Below are 22,195 nucleotides of genomic sequence, written 5' to 3' on the forward strand. Positions count from 1 at the left end.
ATAAATATATGCAATATTGTTCAGCAAAGGAATAGACACAGCAACTTCTAAGGAAAACATGATATTTTTTATTCAAACCACATTTCTTTTTCAGACACCTTCTTTAGTGCTGTGGCTAGGGAGGAAGATTCCTCTTTTCCCTTGATGAGGAAGGAACAGCTAATCCAATAAGGCTTTTGGCATCATCTGTCGGTCAAACTTCCCTCTATGGCCCAGGATAGAGGGGAGGAGAATGGTTCCCAGGTAGATCAAAGTACTCTCACACAGGAGGAACAGGTTGTTCCCAAGCGGCTGAGAATTGCCTCTGGGTTCTCAAGGGTTTTGCCTCATTCCTATGGAATGATTTTTCCTGAGGCTGCCCATCAAAGGGCTGGGTCCAGCCTGAGGATTTCCTTGTGGAAGCTCCACAGGAGCAGAAAGCCTTTGTTTGTTTGGTGCTTCTCCAGAGTGGGGTACAGAGCAGTGGTGGCAGCAGCCTCCTCGGAGATGGGGTGAGGTGTGCAGCAAGGCAGCTGCTGCCTGCTTTCAGTGAGTAAGAACCATCCTGTGCCCATGGGTTTATTATTGTTATTGCTTTTATTGGAATACTGTGTGTATACACTCACAAACACATATTAACATAGAAACATATTATTATAGGGAATTTTGACCCAAGATTTATGACATCTTCCCTTCCCCCTGTTCAGACTTTCTTATCTGTGTGCAGCCTTGCAGAGTTTGCTGATAAAGGTTGTAACTCAGGTGGAAACATATGATTTTCCAAGGTTTCATAGTGGACAGCTGTTCAGTTATTTGTAAAATAAGACTTGGTATCTTGATTCAAGCTCCTCTTTGCTGCCACTTGACAAAAGGGGATTGTGTGCAATTCCCATGTTTACGTGTCATCTCTGCATCCTCCAATGCAGAACCTGCAGATTTGGGATTAACAGTAATTTTTTCTGCTCATGATGATATCATAATTAGATAAATAAGTCTCGTTGCACACTTGTTTTGTAAAGCTTTTGATTTAGAAGCTTCTTGATGGTGTGTGTTTTTTCTCTGGCAATCTGTTGCAAGGCAGATTTGGATTTAACTTTGGAAGCACAAAAGAATATCCCTTTCCCTGGTTAGGCTGTATGTAATCATACAAACATTTATGCAGTACCATCTTAGCTGAGCCTGGTGCCAAAAGCTCAAGGATAAGAGTTTGTAGGGTCAAGGCTTCAGTTAGACACAAAACATAAGGATAGTAAGTTGCTTTTATGGAAGAGAAGAATGAATGTAAATAGAAATGAGGTGGCATGGAAATCTCTGTGCTGGAAAAGAATATTTTGCAGGGAGAGCTCTTAACACTGAGTAAGAGAAACCTAAATCCTTTCAGGAGAACATTTGAAAGATGCAGTGCATGGTGCTGGCAGCTCTTGGATGATGTCTATATTCATAATTGGGCTTAACATTAGGCAATGCTAATATTTTTCTGATGATGGGTCAAGTCATGGAAATTTATTTTCACTGAAGTGGGTGTATGTACTATATGATTTGCTCTGAGAACACTCCTCAGTGTTCTGGGAGGATTTTTAATGCAAAAATTGAGGAGTAAGAACAATTTTTTTTAGAATTTCCTATCTTAGCTAAAATGTTTAATTGTGCCTATCTGAGGCACTTGTTATTCTGAATATTCCTGTTTCTGTAATGTATGTGAATTAGTAATGAACTGTCTTTCCAGAGGCCTGTCATAAATGTGTGCATCCTTAAAGCATTTCAAAACTGTCTGCTGAAGGATCTGGGAGCATCTGCTTCAGGAGGATCTGTTTGGAAAAGCTGTCACTAGACTTTGGGTTCTGTAAGCCACATGTTCTCCCAGCCCAAGACAGTCTGCCTATTGATTTTTCCCAGAAATTATTTGCTGCACTTCCTCGTTCAGCTGCTCTCCTGAATGATTGCCTCCAGTGTAATTTCTTCATCTCCCCAGGTCATCTTAATGAACTATTCATCATTATCTGGCTACTAAAGCCAAGAGAGGAGTAATAAAAGATAAGTGGCAATAAATGTTGCTTGCCCATTTCCATGGAAGGAGTTACACCCTAGGAATATCAGCACCTCTGAAAGAGAAGGTCCCTTCCTGAGCTGAACACCCATCCTTGTCTGCCAGCATGGTCTCAACATCCTCTGGAGCCCATCATGCTTGAGGGGAAAAAGTGCCATTGACTGAGTGGGTGTTTCTACTTGACACACATTTTTCTGCCTTCCCTGCAAGCTTTCATAGCCAAAGATAAAATTTAGTAATTCCTGAAGCGGAGGGCAGCAGATATGTCTGTCCCAGGGGCTGGAGAGCACTGAGTTCAGAGCTCCATCTCTCTGGGCTGCCTGTGTGGAGCCAGATTTCTGTGGAAAGTTGCCATTTCCTCCAAAGACCCTTTTTGTTGTTTGACCCTACAAAGTTTCATGCATTTTCAGCATTGCTGGCAATAAACTGAAAGGAGTATAATACACTCCCTTAGAGCTGGAGTATGAGGAGATATCTGTCCCCCCAAACTGTACTGATTACAAAATCAATTCTTGTAATGATGTAGCTTCGTCTGTTGGATCTCGTTGTTATCAGTCCCAATTCTGCAGACTAATCGTGTGCTTTTTCAGATTAGAGAGACCAATTTAAAACCTTTACATAGACAATTAATTTTATGCAACCAAACTCTCCATAGACTTTCATCTGGATTGCTGGCATGGTGCTAAAGCACTGATAGAAATAAAATCCCCTTTGCTTCTGTCTGCCGTGCAGAAATTTGCATTTTGGTTTTTCCCATGCCTCCAGGGATTTATTTGAGAACAAGGTTTCATGCCCTTTGGAGAAGGAAGGCACAGCATTGGCACCTCCTGATAATCTCCCTCAAAGACTGATGCACTATCTGATTCCAAGTGTGGAGTTGCCATTAGTGTTCAGTTGGTTAAATGGGTTTTCTACTTATTTAGTAAGGCCAGTACAGCATGTGTGTGTATCTTCTACAAAGTAAAGAGATGATGAGAAGAGTCAGTCCTTGATTTCATTTCTGAAACATCAATATCTGCTAAGAGATATTACCCTGTAACTCCCTGGTGTTCAATAAATCACGGCAGGGAGACAAGTTTTTCATGTTCACAAGGAAAAGTGACAGGAGAAAGTGTCAACTATCTATTTTTTAAAGGTCAAAAGTCTCTAATATTTTTAAGAAAAATGGCTTTTCTTTTGTAACCTGTTTAAATCAATGTAGTAGCATTTTGCTGTCACTTCAGAGGGAAGTTTTCAGAAGTAGATTTTAGACAGGCTTGTTTCTGATCAGGCTGAAGAAGAGCCACTCCATCCACGACAGAGAGACAGAGGAGGCAGAGGTAGCCAGGTGTTTAATTTTTCAGTTCAGACACGTCTCAGGCTGGTCCCGTGGGGGCTCACCCAGTGAATGCTGGGCAGGATTGCCTGGGCGACACCACATTTACTTGTGAAGCTTGACATAAATTGTGGCATCAGTCAAAGCACTGAGAAAAACTGACCTGGAAAACTCTCTAAAGAGTATTTATATTTATAGAAAGAGGGGAGAAAATAAGCATTGCTGGCCTTTTTTCCCTTCTCCTTTCCCTTAAGTGAACACAATGCTGTTGATTTGCAGCAGTACAGAGGGCACAGTGAGGCCACCTGCTCTGGGAATCAGTACCTTGAACCTCCAGTATCACTGCTGATTGCAGGTACCTACAGAGTGAAAGAAAAGCATTCTTGGGAATCCACAGGATAGCTATGCCACAAAAAACTGCATCAAAGGTGAAGGATAATAGCCAATAAACACCCAATTATAATGCATTACAGGAAATACAAGGTGAACAAATCAAGTGTATAGCCTGTGTATATACCTGCTCTGGAAGGGAATTTAAGGAAGGCTGTGGGAGTTTACAGGGATGGAGTCACCACCAGGACCACAGAGTAGATCCTGTGTGCCTGGAGAGGGGTGAAATCCCTTCTTCACACCATGTGCCACATCTGTGTACAAGGTGCACACACCAAGCAAGGACCAGAGAAGCCTTGACAGACAGGGCAGTCCCCTCTGCTAGTCTCCCACAGGGAGAAGAAATACAGAAATCCATAGATCCCACATTTACTGCGGCCATCAGACAGCCAAACTTGCCAGGTGGGGAGCAGTCTCTCTCTGTCATTCCTGCTGCAGGAACTACAAGGTCTTCTTGCTCAAAATCACACATCCCTGGGCATCATGGGAGGGGCTAATGCTGGTGCAGGTTGCTCCTCTGCCTCGAGTATGCTCTGCTCTTCTTTTGACACGACTTACCACCCACTGATCTCTGTTAACCTTCTGTATCTATATATAGGCACACATATATAAGCACACATTTTTTAAAAACAGTCACATTTCCAAGCAGGAGAAGAAATTACCTTGTATCCTATCCCTGTGTGCTCCTCTCTGATCCTGAAAAGAATTCCTACCATAAAAGACATAAACTTCCAATCTATTAATCTTTTTTTATCTTGAAACACTAGACCACTTGGCCCCAAGAACATTATGAGTTTAATAAAGTCTTGTTTTTTCTGTAAGACTTTTTAGCCTAAGAGACTTTTCCTTTAGTGGACTACAGAGGAACTGCCATGAACTCTAAGTCCCTTGCTAACAGAATCGTTTAAAAGGCCATTTTGATGTATTTTGATTTTTACAGGTTGCATTCAGGGTGCAGCTGGTTTGAAGAGGAATCCTTCCTCTGGATCACACTGGCCTCTGCCACAGATGTCATGAAATTGTACCCCCAGTCTTGCCTAAGGGCAGCTTTGCAGGCAGATTAAATGATTTTCCATCTCCCTCTCTTCTAACACAGGCTCTGACTGTCACAGGTGGAAATTATACGCTGCACTCAGTTGCTGGGGAATGGGTAATAGTGATTCCAGCTTGCTGCTTTAGTGGGAAATTAGAGGAGATACCTTAATCATGTGATGTCACATCTTAAGAGTCTTAAATTCTCTTTGCAAAATAATAAAAAATGTTGTCCTTTATGCCTTTGGAAAATGCATTTACTGAATGCTTTTTCATCTTTTAGGCTGTATTTGAGTAAACAATTTATGTTTTCAAGGATCACTGGTGATTTCAGTACAACTCTGCATGCAGTGAAAACTAAGCTCAGGCAGATGCCTAAGCACTTTGCAACCACTGGGTGGTTTGGATATTTGGGGTTTTCTTTAAGAAATTGTCCCTGACTGTTTTGCACACTATCTATTCCATGGCTTGTCTGTTTCAGAAGTGATGCTGGGATTGCTGGCTGGGTTTCCTGCCATAGCTACCAGCAGCACTAATAGTGTCATTCATTCCAAACAAACAACATAATAACAGCCTTATCTTCTCTCTTGATGGCATATAATCAGATCTGCATTATGAACAATCATCTGTTTGTGTGTATTTATACTGTAAGACAAAACACTTGCACAAACACTAGCCAGCAATCCCTTTTTTCTCTTTGTAGCTGCTGCCTCAGGTGTTATTTGCTCTCCTCTACAGAGGATCTGAGTCTGCTGAGCTGGTTGTTTGATGTGAGCAGCAGTGGTTTGCACTTTTAATGTCATGGATACCTGTATCCAAGATAGTGTTGTTTGGGATTTCCAGGAGCAGGTGTGCACTTTTTGCTGGGTATGAATAAATAGTTCACACAAATTATGCAACCAAACCCTAGATTGGTGTTGCCTATTGTTCACAGTGTGTGCCTGATCTCCTAAAGAGAATGGTTTTATTTTATTTACCTTCTTACCTGAATGACAGCCCTGTCAGGTGTATGTGCAGCCCAAAACTGGGATTCATCTGCAAAAACAATGAAGAGTAAGGTCATCACCACCAGGATTTCCTGGAGAGAGTATGGCAGAGGGTACAGTTCATTGCAAAGGACAGAGGGTCTTTTCCCTCACCACTGCAATCCCCTGAACACAGAGGATGCAGCCCAGCACCAGAAGGGTTACTGCCTTCTGCCACTGACAGTTTTCCCTTCTGTTCCTTTTACTGGAGTTGAGATGCTTATAACCTCATTAGCTGAAAAAGAGGTTTGCTTCAGCTTGAAGACAAAAAAATGACATTGTAAATTGACATATTTATATATGTCCATATTTTTATTACCTGTTTAAACAAACCAAGACTGTTGCCTGTGTCCCTGTGAATGGGAATGTTAGAATGAAAGCCCAGTCATTTCCCATATCTCTGAGAGCCCCCTCACACAGGTGTTATTTAATTCTGTCTAAAACACAATCTCTAAAAAACTTGCTATTTTAAAAACCTAATCTTGCAAAAACAGTTTAGAGATTCCTATCTTCCTCCCTCTCTTCATTCCTTTCCCTCACCGTGCATTCTCCAAGCCTTCCAGAGTGCCATGGCCCACTTGTGCCCCATCTTAATCAGATCTGTACCTTCCATTTCTTGAATCAAAACAAAGCCAATAACCTACCACACTCACAGGAAGCCAAAACACTGCTCTGATGCAGAAACATTCATTTTTAAGCAATCCATTAAAAAAGCTGTGTCATCCAAGTTGTTCCAAAGTTAGATAGCAGATTGGATCATAAAAAAGTATTACCCTCAGCAGCACTATCTGCTGGGTGAGGTCGCAACTGTATTATGGTTTCTTAATAAACCATTTTTGCCTGTATAAGGCCAACACATCTGCAACATTTTTTTCCCTGAACTTCTTAGTGGCATGAAGTATCTTCTGGCCAAATGTATTTGTTGGTATTAAACATGGTGCTTTTTCTGAAGATTTTCTTTTTTCTAGACAACTGATTTTTAGATTGTGGGGAATGACAAATATACACCTGACCACCCAAAAAGAGCATGAGGAAAACCAAACCAAACCTAAAAAGTGTGAGACACCTCCCACTTTGTTAAATCTTTGAGACTGTAGTTAGGCAAGTGAATTTTGTATTGTCATATAAATACTTTATAGGGAGTGTGTGCTTTGCTTCTATTCTATTCTATTCTATTCTATTCTATTCTATTCTATTCTATTCTATTCTATTCTTCTGGATATTTCTACTTATAATTATTTTTAAAGAAAACAGGAAGATGATAAGTCTTTGAAGCATCCCTTGCAATGGCTGTGTATCTCACATGGCATGAAGGAATCCCTGTTTCCATTGAAACATTTTGTTGCTGCTGAAAATTAAGTAACGAAGAGGAACACACTTACATGGGAGCTGGTGGTTCAGCACTGCTAAACAAACCCAGTCCTCAATGCACTCTGTCAAGCACCTATTGTCAGTCCTCATGTACTTTTATTTTCTTATTCTCCAGCCAGTCTAGAGCTCCTGGAGCAGAGCAGAGTTGGATTTCTTCCATAAAAAACACTTGAGGAAACAGAAGGGAAAACTTCTTATTAAACTAAAAAATATTAAACCACTAAGGCATTTTTTAAAACTGAAAAGGTCAGGTGAAAAACATGTCTTGTTTTGCAAGGCTTCTGTTTGTCTTAAATGGGCAGGTAATCTGTCAGCTATGGTTCAGTTGTTACTTAGAAGAGAGTGGAATACATTTATATTCCTCTGATTAATTTTTCTGATCATTTTTTGGCTGTGCACCTGGCATTACAATCTCTTGTTTTACCTCAGGCCTATTTGAATCTATTTGCAACCATCATAATTTCAAAAGAATAAGATATCCAGGAACAAGAGTCATTCAGTTTCCAATCTATTTATCCAAGGTTTCATTCCAAAGATGTGTGCAGTTACCTTATGATTAAAATGCAATAGACCATGACACTATCACTTGAATTACAACTGTATTACAAATTTTACTTCCTACAGCTGACCTCAGCCTGAGGAAATAACATTTTGGCACCATTTCCGAAAAAATGGCAGTGAGGAATCTTTTGGCATGGCTGTCTTTACCTCGACCTTCCTGGTCAGTGCCAGAATAAGTGATGTGATTGGGACAGGGGACACTGCAGTAATGCCCACTTGATTCACCAGAAGAAATCCTGAGCTCTAAATTACACCAGAGCCCAAGCCCTGTTTTTGCCATCTCACAGATTAAGGAAGCAAAGGAATATGTGTTCTGAACTAGCAGGAGATGCATTCTGGTGTGGTGATAGCAGTAAAACTGGCCATTTATATTCTGCAGTTCTCTGGCTGTAAGTGGGCATTAACTCTGTACAGCCCAGGTCAAATAAGGTTTGCTCCAAGGTGTGAAAGACTTCTTCACTTCTGTGGTCTCCAGCTGTGGCTAACAAGGGCACATCTGCTGGTTAATTTTAATCTCTGTTCTTCCCATTGGGTCAAGACAGCAGTGTCTGTTGCTGAAGTTGTGGAATATTTCTTGGGAAGTTTTGAGCTGTCTTTGTTTTCAGTCACCTTCACCCCTCTCTTTTCTTTACTGAGTTAAAAGGTTTCATTAAATTTCTATCCGTAATTAGTAATGTCAGAAGTTCAGTAGCCCATGATGGATAGACCCTGACTTCCAATGCACAGGGAATGGTGACAGCAGGACATACAGGGCTGATGCTGCAGATACAAATTCCAGCCTCAGATCTCTGTTCCTGACTGTTGTTGTTTCTTTCCCCAGCAGCACTCATCAGTGTTTCTGTTTTCTTGTCTGATATCCACCTTTTTTTTAAAACTCATCAGTAATCTGAGAAGTTCCTTGTGAATTTTTCACTTCTCCATTTTCTGCTTCACCATGACTTGAAATATCTTGACTTCTAAATTATTTTTCAGAGAGATCTCACAGAATGATGCCTTGGAGGTCATAGAAGCAAATGTGTTTTCCAACCTTCCCAAACTACATGAAATGTAAGTAATGAGCAATCTAAATGCAAAGGAGACAATTATAAAGATTCATTATAGGCAAGTATCAAAGATTTTGCAGTTTGGTTCAGGTAAGCACTGAAGAATTTGTAGCATTATAAGAGCTTTTGAAATCTCCCTTTGTCTTTTCCATCTTGTTATCCAGCTGTACCTTTCTTTACCTGCTCAGGCGAAAAGTTATCCTCAGATCACTGCGAGGATCAAAAGGTGGTGGGGTCTGCCTGTCCATGGTAGGCTGCTCCCTGAAGTCATCCAGATTTTCTGCTATCACAAAGAAAATCTCAACATATTGTTCCACTGCATCATGGGACAAACACAATTTTAAGATCAATGTATTGATATATTTTTCTCTGATGTTTCATTTCCTCTTTGCAGAAGAATTGAGAAAGCCAACAACCTCGTGTACATTGATAAAGATGCCTTCCAACACCTTCCAAGCCTCAGATATTTGTAAGATCTTTTGCTCTTTACAAGTCCTAGAGTAACTTTGAATTACACACCTGCGTATTTGTCCAGCTTGTGCTGAGAACTTTGGGTGGTAAGACAGGATGATTCCCTCTCCTCAGTACCAGTTGCACATTATCAAGACACATTTTCATGCCTGCACAGTCCTCAGAAAAGCTGAAGATAAAGCTTCTACAGACGAGTCCCACACACAAGTTCCTTGAGCCTTTCTAAGCAACAAGTTGAAAATGAGTGATGAGAAGAGGAGCTGGAGATTTCTTACATCTATACAAACAATTTTAGGTTGAAATTCCTTCTGGGAGCTTAGGGAAAAAATAAAATCTCTCATCTGTCTTTGCTATGGTGCTGCCTGCTGTTATATGTCACATACATGATGTTAAGCATTCAGATTATTTTTCCTTTGGCAAAGATGGTGTTATAGCCATGGTCTTCATAAATGCCTGATGTGAGATGATTAGATCCCCAAAATACAAACATATAGTTTTACACAGATACAAAACCATTGTATACAAAATACAAAATAAAGCTGTATGTACAGCTTTACTTCCTCAGCCAGCCTCATCAAGAATGTGATTTGCACTGCTGGGGGTGCCACATCTGCTTCTGTGGAGCTGCCATCAAAATTCAGTGGTAACTGAATGCATCCTTACAGGAAGCTGGTTACTCAAATATATTTTCACTGCTTTTAGCACATGGTTTTAACGTGACTGATGATCTCTCCTCTGGGTTAGAACCCAAATGAAGTCCAATGAACTCCATTTAAAACTAGTTGGTTTTAATGATGGCAGCTTACACAGCTCAAATGGTGCCCTTTGGTGAGCAGGACACCAGTTTATTCACCCAGCAGAATACCAACTTAACTTTTGCATGTCCATCCACCTGAACACATAAACCCCATCTGATTCCCCTGACTGACACAAGAAACCTTACTCATACAGGAAGCCTTGTCTTCCTTACTCATGCAAGAAGCCTGGTCATGGTTTCTACATTTGGGTACATAAAAGGAAATATTTAATTGTCTGGTTAGAGATTTCATAAAGACAGTATGAAATCAGGTCAGTGGTCTGATAAGAGTAGCTCCCAGTAAGCCAAGGAGTGTTTAAAGTCTTGAAAATCACTAGTATCTGACAGGTTTTGGGCTCAAAAATGCCAAGGGGCATTGCTTTGAATTTTTACTTTAAGGTTTGAGATTTAAGACTTGGACTTTAGGAGATAAGGTGTATTTAGCACTACAGAAGCCACTACAGTTTAAACCCTCATTGAACTGGAATATGTGTCTAGATTTGGAGTGGGATTTTTGCTCTTCCCACTATTTTGACTGATTCCCACTCCATCAAATTCATCAGGAACCTTGGTAAACTTTATATTTTGTGTTTGCATAACTGAAACACAGATTTTGTCTGGATAGTAGGGAAATAAAGCTCCAAGTTTTCCTTGTCATGAGGAGATATGTGCCTTTTTCCTCCCATTTCAAGCCTGAGTCATTCAGCAGTGACTGCTGTCTTTGAGTGGCTCTGGCCACCTAAGAGAAAAACCACAACATTTGTTTATCCCATGGAAAATCCCCAGAACAAGCTGCCTTGGGGGGTACAGTTGTCAGATGTTCAGATGGGTAGAAAGAATGAGAGCACATTTATCTCACATGAAATTGAAGAAACGTGAACATGCTAAAGAACACACAGTGAGCATTTAAATAAGGGACACAGAAATCATAGGTGAAGGTAAATTCACACTTTAAATATCTGAAATAGTGAAAGTTTTTCTCTTGGCACTAGTGGATGTTGCCTCTTCTGAGCACTTGCCATTCCACTCTCCCATACATGTTGACTCAAACATTCAAAGATTCCACTTATGTAAAAACTCAGCTGCAGCAGCAATCCTATGACCTATAGAAGCAGCAGGTTGAAAATACAGAGGATTGCTTGTCTACCTGACCATTCCCGTGTCCTCTTCAGCTAGTTTTACTTGCTAGTTGATCTCAGATAAAACTACATTTTGAAGTTTTTTTAAGGTTTTTTCTGTTGTGAGCATGAAGGGCTAGAAGAGACTCTCCAGCTGCTGTATCCTATTTCTTCCCAGATCCACTTAATATATCCCATTAATTAAGGGCTTTATTGAAATTCCTGAGGCTCTTCACTGTTTCCTGCTTTCCACCATTTTCCAGGAGAGACTTTTCTAGAAACTGAATTATTTGGTAACTAGAAGATTTCCTCTAGTTTATTCACAGCCCCTTAATTCGTGTTCATTCTTGGGCCAAAGCTTTTCTCTGATTTATGTTCATAAAATCCATCTTTGGTGTTTACTCCACTAATGGATTAATGCTGCATCCCCTGTGTGCCTTCATTTTAGGAGGCAAAACCCCCCAGCCTTGCATGAGTATAGAGTACAAAAGGTGCAGGTTTCATGGCTGGGAGCTTCTGAGCAGATGAATGTGGAGTTTGTTCTAATAACAAGGACTGAGGAAGATGTGCTAGGGGTATAAATCTGTGCAATGTTGTTGGTTTCAGTGGAACTGCATAATTTCCCAGCACAGAGACCAGGAGCAGGATACAAAGTTCTTGTTGGGGACTTTCTGCTTCCAATGAGCCGGGCGTGATGCTGAGTAACATCATGCTCAAATCAACATGCTCAGATCACCTCTGTACATCCTTCGTGTTCTCCCCTACATTTCTGGAGGAAAGATGCCATTTTCTCCATCCCCTGGCTTCACTGACTGGTGCTCGCCCTTTTGGAAACTGAATAGGCAGAAAGCTTTGCTGTTTGAAAGGGTAGGATAGTTAATTTAATGAGAAAGCAGAAACCTTGATGGAAGGCTGTAAAACACCATCTGATAAAGGTAACCCAGTCCTCATATTCCTTCCTGTGACATGCAAGGAAGAGGCAGTACTGAAAATATAAGGTAAGATGTTGAGGAGGTTAATAAATTGATGGTCTTTGTGTTCAGTTAGGGAGAGTTTTGTGGTGGTTGTTCAGGCAAAAGGTTGTAAACATGTGAGACTATAGTTTAAAATAATTCATAAAAGGGTAAAGCATCTGTGTGGAACAGCTATTGCAGAAATGATAAAAATTTTAAGGCCGTGAAAGGAAACTTGTAAAACCTGGAAACTTGTAAAACCTGGAAACTTGTAAACCTGTACATCATTGCCTAATTTTTGCATTAATTTCTGTAAGTTAGGAAGGAATAACACATGGTTTTTCAACATCTTGACACAGAACAGATTCTGTCTGACTATGTAAGGAGGTACAGAGAGACCAAGCTGTAACCAGCATCTCGAAGAACAAGGATTTGGGTACCTGCCCATCCTTGGATCATTGTGGTTCTTCTGAAGTTCCCAGCTATGGGGACAGTCTGGCAGGGTACAAGACACATGCTCTGATTCCTTACACAGTTCTGTGGCTGTAGCAGAACTCTTAAAACACAATGCAGAAAATCTTTCAGAAAAAGAATACATTTACTGGTGGTTTTCATTTAGAAAACACGGAGAAAAAAATTATTAAGTATCAATGTCCAAAATTGAGCCCAGGTACTACAGCCCATTAGATTAATGACCTTTGCAGCACATTGTTTGCAAGGCTTTCTCTGTGTTTCTACAAAAATAGTTGTATAGCCACTGGGTCATGTTTATGGGCAGGCAAGAAGCTCTAGCTAGCCTTGTCAGTCCCCTCATCAGTTTCATGGGCTCATTATGGCCACCAGCTGTTGAATATTAATATGCTTTTATCTCTGTCAACTTGGAGACAAATACTTTTCCTCCTCAGCCCCTTTGCCACTCCCTTTGTCTCCTGTGTCATCATTACCAGTATGGCAAAAACACAAAGGAGAGGAGAATGCTGAAAAAACACAGAGCTGGAATAGCCTAAACCTTCTAGAAACAGGCAACCTTAACTTTCTCACCAGTCTTTTAGAAGCAGTGAAGAGAATTGCTAATTGGTTTTCTTGGGTATGTGCCAGAGAGACAGACTGCTTCAAAATGGTAACTTGCTGACCTTTTCATGGGTACAAGATTATTTATCTGGCTCTCATTAGGGAGACCTGTGGCATAGTCTCCTTAATAATGTAGTGATGGCTTTTCAAACTCATTTTCTTTCCAAAACTAGTTCTCATATGTGATCTATGTCCTTTGGTTTATTTTTGAGGGGTGTCCATGTCCTGCATTAAGCAATCTCATCTTACAATACAAAGATTTGAGTGTAACACTCCTTTCAGGTTAATTTTGAAGGCATACAGCTGAATTGTTAGAGGGGAAGGAAAATGTAGGTCTCAAAAATATAGGTTTTGCCTGCAGAAGGAGCAGAACTGAACTCCAAAGTCTAACAGCAACTTGTACCTGTCTGGTGCTTCCTAAACACAAATCTGCATTTGCTGCAGGTGCAGCAAACCCCACAGAATTCCTGACCCTTTTCTTGGGGTTGACTTTTCAATAAAAAGAAGTGATGATCCACTCCTTCCTTTGGCATGGCATCCTCACAGTTAAAGACCTTTCCCCAGGAGTGGGGGCTGCAGATGTAAGAAGCTTGGGATACCTCAATCAGAGGAATGAATGTCCCAGTGCAATCAGGCTCACAAGCACCATCAAGTGACCAGTGTGATTAAGGGACACAAAGATAGTGCTTCCTGAGTGAAGTTGTGTTTATCTCTGCCTACGTTGAGTTTGCAATTTAGCAAATACCCACAGTAAATTGATGAGGTAAACTGCGTTCACAGATTTGTCAGAATAGCTCCTATAATTTGGCACAAAAAAAAAACCAACTTAGATGAGTTCTTATATCTGGAGTTAAGCAGCCTGAATCTTCCAGGAATTAGTTTTTGAAACTTTTTTTTTTTCTGTTGATTGTGGTGCTCTGTTTTCTTAAGTGCTGACTCTGGTAAGCCTTTTCAGAAAGACAATTAATACCTTGGAAAGCAGCCATCAGCAGTCTGAAAAAAAAAAATCTCACCAAGCTGTTTATGCATGGCAAGGGGGGACTCAGTTATAACACAGATTAAAGAGGACACTTGTTTAAAGTGAGGTTACTAAGGATGTATACATTGTATGGTAAATATATTGACAAAGCTGTCCTGCAGGAAAGATATTCAGTAAATTGGATTATCTACATTCTAAAAAGATTATCCACTTAAAGGCCTCTGGAGATTTGCTGGTGGAATAAAAAGAGAGGGAAGATCTAGGATGCAGTCTAGCTGAATATTTTTTCAGTTCTTTTTTCTGCGTTTAATTAAAAGAACATCCTCTCCTGCTCCTAATCACCATTCTGTGCCTCTGTGCAATCAGTGCCTTGTACCACCTGTAGATTTACTTCAATATGGAATGATTTGTCAAAGATGCTTTCCTCTTCATTTCATGCTGCTCAGTTGACACCAGTGAAAATTGTGCCCTGAACACTTTGGAATTACTGGAAAGATCGGAACTAACCCAAGGCATTGGGGATGTTTTTTCTCCCACGTGGGGTGAAAGCCCAGATAACCAATGTGGAATTTTGATATGCTGGGATTAAGTTGCCCTTGGGAGCAGTGTTTGAATAGCAGATGCTGAAGCCCTGTCACCTTTCATTGCTGCACCATGAGGACTGAGATTTTCTTGGGAAAGGACTATAGAAAGAAAAGCTTCTTATGTCTTCTCTGCCCTGCAGTAGCCACACACTTCTTGGCAGCAGTCTCCTCCTTCATTTTCCTACTAAGGGAAATGTATGCCATAATTTGTGTTTAAAAGGGGCTTGTAAAATAAGATTGTGTGAATTTTTAGCATATGAATCATTTAAAATTAAAGGCAGCTTACCACTAAAACCCTGTATATCTCCAGTAATTTAGAGGGTGAATTTTAAAATATTGTAAAATGGAGTTACAGGTTCTTCTCCTATTGCTTCTAATTTTTTTTTTTTTTGCAAAATCCTTTTGTGTAAGTGCAGAGATGTTTTATGTAACAAGGACCTTGTATAGCCCACCTGCTTCATTAATCATGCTTTCTATTTAACTATATGTAATAGTTTTTCAGAGGCATTTTTGTGGAGCTTTCTTGGTCACACATGATAGCTTTTTTTTTTAAGTTAATGCAATATCAGACCACTCTGAATCCTGAGATGAAACAGTCTTGACATTTCAGCAACTTTCCCAAATTGACTTCTTGAATATTCACTAATACTAAGTTAATTTTTCCCTGCATATGAACTATTGCTTTCTGTTACAAGATGAGACAGATCAAAGTTGGCTTTTCAGCATCTGAGGATACCCAGATACCATCTCAGGGAGCTCAGAGCAGTACTTATGCAAGTGAATGACTTTTTATGGACTTATGTGTCACCCTGAGTTCCCAAATGTAGGATTTGGTTGTCACATGGAGGAGTTCAGTTTCGGTTCAAATTATGAAACCTGAAATATTGCAACTCTCCTGAAATAATCTAGGTTACTAAAAAAACATCATATGAACAACGTTACCTTTTTCCAGTCTCAACCAGTCCTTTGATCACAATTCAGCTATTCAGGAATGAGTCTGTTTAAAAAAAAAATTAAAAATCTCATGTAATAATAAAAGAATGTTGTCCTAAGTGCCAGGATAAAAAACCCTTACATATCCTGTGTTCTTTAAGAAACCAATATTCTCAGTGAAAGGTTACCTTCTTTACCATCTCATATATTAAAAAAAAAGATATAATCAAACTTTCAAGAATCCACATTTTCTCTTTCTTTGGTGGGGTAAACATGAGACTTTTTGGTGTCTGGAGAAGCTCCCAAATGTTCAGAGGCCAGTCCAGTCCAACTCCTCCCTCCAGCACTGAGCCCTCCTTGCAGCCATCAGCAGCCACCAGTCATCTCCTGCTGCAATGCACCATCACATTTTTCCTCACCTTGCCACTGCTCTGGATAACAAAATTTGACTAAATTAGATGTGGTCCATCTCTCTGGATACCTGTGACCTCAGTGCCTGTGAGCACAGGGTTGTCCTTCAGAATCAACAGTTCTGGGGTGGTGTTTCATGGGCAGGAGCCACAGTGCAGTGGGCAGAGATGGTCAGTGCAGAGGGAGGGTGCAGGTATCTAAGGACAGAGGCTTGGGTCCATTTCCAGCTGCACAAACTGCTGAAATGTCTCCACGGTTTTGGCTCCTCACTATCAAAGGTGCTGGGGAGCAAAATGTCCTAATTCTGTCCTAATTTCATCAATTAATTGCCCCTGGAATTAATGTGTCCTCTATTATAGTAGAAGGTTAAAATTGTGGTGGGTCGATACTTTTGTCATAAAACATCTACTGTGAAAAAAATTATCCCATGTCAGTGCAGTTGATTTCTTAGAATATGTTGGGAAATTAATATGGACAATTTACTGAGATCATCAGGAGGGACCGTGTTATCATCCAAGGTAGGATTTCTCCCTTTACGTCTATCGTCAGAATTCAGCTTTTATTTTAGACTAAAACCTTTTTAAATTACAATGTCAAGTTTCCTACTGGAAAACCCCACTTCTCTGCCTTTTGTGACAACCATTTCAAGTCCAGTGTTCTCTCTTCTCCATTAATTGCTGCCTTCTTTCCAGGGCAGACTGAATAATCTTCATCTTCTCTTCCCCTTAGGTTGATATCAAACACTGGCCTTCGGTTTTTACCTGCTGTCCACAAGGTTCACTCTTTCCAGAAAGTTTTGCTGTAAGTTTGAACGTTTGCTTTTCACTTTTTGAAAGCTGCCTTTGAGTGTTCTTCTGCTCCAGCAAAGCCTTTCAAGACATGATTCCCCATGTGTTCATTTATTAGCTCCGCAGTGGCATGTTGATTGTGATTTTCCAGGAATTAATGGTCAGAAGGTCTCAGTTCTCTCCAGGTCTCCGTTCTACAAAGCATCAAGACTTGCTCTTTACAGACCACTCTTCCTTTAACTGCAATGTGAACATGTGTCTGGGGACAGATAACAGCCTTTGACTCCTCTTTCAGAAGATGAAATCCAAACCAGGAAGGTGGCAGTGAAAATTTATTGCCACCTGGTGAAAATTTTCTGACCTGCCTGGGAAGAGTCACTGATCTCAGAGCTGAGTTCCATCAGAAGTGGCCACATCACAAAGAAAAGAAAAATAACAGCAACAGCAAACCACACCAAAACCCAAACTCTGGGGATTACCTATCATACCCTTTTCCATTTTCCTCTGTCAGTAAAACTGTCCAGAAAATTAAAAATTTTTACTATGGAAAACTCCAGTGCTAACAAGGAAAAAAAAATTATGCAAAATTTTGTGTGAAAACAGGCTGTTAATTTCCTAAAGTACTTCTTCTGCAGAAAAAATGCATGTCAGAAAAACTTGGTTTCTTTTTCACTGAAAAATATTTTGACATACATTTCTCAGTCAGTTCTTAGTATAACTGAAAGCAATTTTTAGGACAGGATTTATTGTTAATTCTCTTACAAATTTCTGTGTCTTCAGATGTTTGATTAAAAGATTTCAACCTGCAGAAACATTAATCCTGCAGTTATTAATGGTTATCTTAGTAATACCCATTAATATCAATAAAATGCATATAAAATATAGAGGGGATGACTGAATATAGTATACAGACTATAAGATCAGGAATACACATTTGATGTACATAATTCTGAGAACTTCAGTTCATTGCTCCTCGAAACCATCAAGGAAATGCAACAACTATGGCACTACAGAGACTTTCACCTGTGCACCTTTATGTTTATCATCACTCTTAACTAGACAGGAATTACTGAATCCTGTACCAGCAAGAGCTTTTAATTTTTTTGGTGCAGCTCCTCACTTCTCTGTAAGAATAAATAGACCTTGATACTGATTGAGTCCCAAACTAGACCTCAGCTGAAACCTTGCACCCTCTGAGGTCAATAAGAGAATTCCCCTTGGCTTCAGCTGTGCCAATATTTAAGTCCCAAAGACAGGTCTTGAAATTTTATAAAGGGCAGAGCTTTAGTAGAGGGATGCAGTTCACTTGCATGGGTGCTGTGTTCCCTTGGTCAATAAGAGAATTCCCCTTGGCTTCAGCTGTGCCAATATTTAAGTCCCAAAGACAGGTCTTGAAATTTTATAAAGGGCAGAGCACACAGACTTTTCTCAAGTATATATTTCCAAAGCACTGCACAATAAATACTAGTAGAGGGATGCAGTTCACTTGTATGGGTGCTGTGTTCCCTCCCTATTCCTGCCCCTGCTGCCCTCAGTTTGCTGAATGAAGCCTCTGTGTAAGTGTCACTCTGTGCAGAGTTGTGGCTCTATGGAGCTGTCAGCATGAGATCATTTTGGAACCACACTTAATTTCAAGCTTTGCAGATAATTAATTTTGTTCTGTGCTTTCCAACAGAAACAGCATGGAAACAGCAATATCTCCAGTCTAAATTATGAGTAACACTATTTAACTTCTCTGAGGCCTATATTGAGCCAGCAACAGAACGGTTTTTGTCTTTTGGTTTTTGGTTTTTTGGTGTTTTTTTTGTATCAGTCACAACCGAGGAAAGACAGAAATTCTTACTTGTCCATTCAACAAATTGCACTGACAGGGGTTCTGCATTTAAGTTCTTAAGCACATACAAAGCTCATAAGCAACCCTGTTGACATCAGCTGGGGAATGATTCATGGGCTGGTAGGTGCCCTGCTGAATCAAGCCAGAAAGGCTAATGGCTTTCCTCCTTCTGGTTGGGAGGCTGAGAGAAGGGATGGCCTTGCAGCCCCTCCAATTGCATTTTCTGGGGAGTATGTTTTCTGGAGGAGCTATTTCATCCACCTCAGGGTTATAGACCTGAGCTTATATGCATTTTAATGTCTTCAGCCTATTTGGGAGGAAAGTATGGGGGTGTTGAAAATGTTTTGCTCCAGCCTTTTTTATCAGGAAGGTTTGTGCTCTGTGGGAGAAAAATGTCTTGGAAACTTCGGTTATTACCCTCTGTCTGTAGTACTTCCTCAGACTGAATATAAGGAAAAAATACTGTGTTTGAAGCAGCAGATTGTATTGAAAGGCACATAGAAGTACAAAAAGGTGTAGTTTCTATTGTATTTTATTTTTCAGAGATATTCAAGACAATATCAATATACGTACAATTGAAAGAAATTCATTCATGGGCCTGAGTTCTGAAAGTGTGATTCTGTGAGTAAACATAGTAAACTCATTATTCTCCTTGTTAGCTCATTTCTTTTCCAGAATAGGGTCAAGGATAGCAGGAGTTGGGCACTTTTTCATACACTTCCAAATTCAATTTGAGATTTTACATCTCTCCTTGCCCCTGAGATCTCTGTATTCTGTTTCCCTGCCATGAAACAAATGAATGCTTTTGGGGTTGTTTTTTTTTGTTGTGTTCTATTCCTGCTCTTTATTTTAGAAGCACATCAGAGAGTGAATTTAATAATTACCAATGCCAAGGTTAAACACCTACAGCTACAGTTCCCTGTGATACAAATTGTGTTCAAAAGGACGGTGCGACTCATAAATATTTACAGTCAGACACATCACTCAAAGACATTTATTACTTGGGCAGAATGTATGAAGATGTTGTGGAAATGTGGTTTCTTTCTACACAATGTTAATGCACTGGTATGAGTGGGTTCACAATGCAGTTTGGAGCTGCATGGTTAGCTGGCTCTACATTTGATTTGAACAACCATGTATTTTAATGAGCTAACTGGCTTCTTTGATCCTTTCTTTCTGTATATCAAAACATACTGTTTGCTTGCTAACAAGCTGCCTGCCTTTCACTTAGCCAGTGGCCAGACTGGAAAAAATTCCCACCATGTGGTTTACCTGGCACACTGAGAGAGAAAAGAGAGGTTTGAATTGACTGAGCTCACGTCATTCTGGGGCGAGCAAGGTCAGACCATCAATAATGAAGAGAGGCCAGTAACAAGTCATTTGGATTTATCTCTCCCTTTTCCCTATCAGTTATGCACAAGCTCTCTATACTTTTCTGAAGTTTTGAGCACACACACACACATGTACACACAGACTTTTCTCAAGTATATATTTCCAAAGTACTGCACAACAAATACTATGTTTTCATGATACCACTGGCGGGTAAGATAAATATCCTAGAGTTTTGCTGTGTTTTGATCTCTCTGTGCCACCTGAGCAGCTTGAAGTTGGCTTTCCCCTTTCTCCCCAAAAGGTTTCATTGCTTACATCAGGAAGAAATTCTTTACTGTGAGGGGATGAGGAAGCAGAACAGGTTGCCCAGAGAAGATGTGGATACCCCATCCCTGGAAGTGCAAAAGGGCAAGTTGGATGGAGCTTTGTGCAGGCTGCTCTAGTGGAAGGTGTTGTTGTCCATGGCATGGGGTTTGTAACCGAGTGATCTTTAAGGTCCCTTCCAGCCCAAATTTTCTATGATTTCTGTCATTGTCACGGGCTCCCCACACCCACCAGCTGTGCAAGAACTGTGTGAGCAGACCTGGCGTCCAGTACCCTGATCAGGCAGTGTCCTAACTTTACTCTGTTTGGGTAAATTTGGGACATAGGCCCTGCATGCACCCTTTGAGAGTCCATGATCAGCCTTTCCTTGTGCTGTGGTGAACTTAGTTCATTTTAGGCACAAATATGCCATTTTTCTATACAAAACTGAAGTCCCAGGAACTCAACAGAGTCACAGCAACATCATTTAGTGAAAGCAGGTGTATCAAGATGAGTAAAATCACCCAGGATCCACTGAACCCCCACATTCTAGGGAGAAATAATTTTAATAGTCCAAGGCTCCAAGCTTCCAAGCATATTTCCACCAGTAATTTGGTTTGCATTTGATCTTCTATGCATGGGATCAGCACAGTTGGGAGCTGAGGGCACATTTGGTAATGAAGTGCTAGAAATCTGTGGAAGAAGTCCAAGGCTCCAAGCTTATTTCAACCAGTAATTTGGTTTGCATTTGATCTTCTGCTATGCATGGGATCAGCACAGCTGGGAGCTGAGGGGACATTTGGCAATGAAGTGCTAGAAATCTGTGGAAGAAATCCACCTTGCTTCCAGGTCTGCATGCAACTTAGGCTCTAAGATAGACCTTTCCAGTCCTGAAATAGGGTGTAAATTCCTGTTCCTCAGGGACAGTGACCTCTTGCACTGGGTGAATTTTAGAGTTTTAAAAATCTGCTCTAGCCATGAAATGATAAGGAAGAGCCCCCACGTCCAAGCTGTGCTCTCTGCCTCCATTGTCATCTTGCTAATGTAGGAGTTAGTGGAGTCAGTAAGGATGCTGATTGAAGTGAGGGGAGAATTTGGCTCAATAGGAATTCATCTATGGGTACTATAATGAGGTCTCAGGATTTGGGTAATTTTTTTTTTTTGCTCTTTTTACTACTCAGATGCTATTAGCCAGGTGACAGGAGTATATAGTCCACACTGTGTGGCTACAGTGACTGTTTTACAACCTTAGTATCTCATTGCATTAACATCATGTTCAGTGAGAGAATGCAGCACGTGCTAATAGTGTGATTAAAAACGTATCTATCAGCCTGGCAGCTACAAATTTATAAGATCAATGTAATATAATAAATGTTTCAAATGCTGTAAGCAGGGACCTGTCTCTCCTCTGTGCCTGCTCACTCATGTCTAATAGTGCTGGCAAGTGAAGGGGACGGTGACAGTTCTCCTGATCCAGCCTGACAGACATTATAGACACAGAGCTATGTGCATCTGCCTGTCATGGTCAAAAGAGCAATCCTTTCAGCCAGACCCATGACTGATTTCCATGCTGACCTTAGCTCACCACCTCAGACCTCAGATAAGTGGGTCACTTGTATGCTCAGCTTTCAAAGTGAATTAGAAAAGAGTCCAGGTTTGGTGACAGTTTAATTAAATCAGGCCATTTCTGCCATCAATCTGTCCTGTCATTGCCTGTTGGAGAGGGCGTGAGCTGCGAAGTGACGTTTAAGGCGAGATGAAAGATTGCACCGTAAAGATGATAAATATAACTGACCTAAATGTAAATTTTTAGCACCTGAAGGGACAGAAGGAAGGTCGTTAAACCTTAATTAGGTAAT

The 22,195-nt window shown here is 40.5% G+C and overlaps 1 protein-coding gene across 3 annotated transcripts in view; it reads left to right on the forward strand.

Moving 5' to 3' along the window:
• The window catches only part of LOC120501440 (follicle-stimulating hormone receptor), an 81,318-nt gene that overhangs the window by 43,888 nt on the left and 15,235 nt on the right, over window positions 1-22,195 (forward strand). For 2 of the 3 annotated variants that reach the window (XM_039707703.1, XM_039707705.1), the window contains exons 3-6: window positions 8,693-8,767; window positions 9,158-9,232; window positions 16,809-16,880; window positions 19,245-19,322. In XM_039707703.1, coding sequence (XP_039563637.1) covers window positions 8,693-8,767; window positions 9,158-9,232; window positions 16,809-16,880; window positions 19,245-19,322 — 300 coding nt within the window. The remainder of the gene's footprint in view (window positions 1-8,692; window positions 8,768-9,157; window positions 9,233-16,808; window positions 16,881-19,244; window positions 19,323-22,195) is intronic. The other variant, XM_039707704.1, reaches the window with a different exon arrangement.

Source organism: Passer montanus, unplaced genomic scaffold, assembly GCF_014805655.1.
Source record: "Passer montanus isolate IOZ18808 unplaced genomic scaffold, ASM1480565v1 scaffold2, whole genome shotgun sequence".
Lineage (NCBI taxonomy): Eukaryota > Metazoa > Chordata > Aves > Passeriformes > Passeridae > Passer > Passer montanus.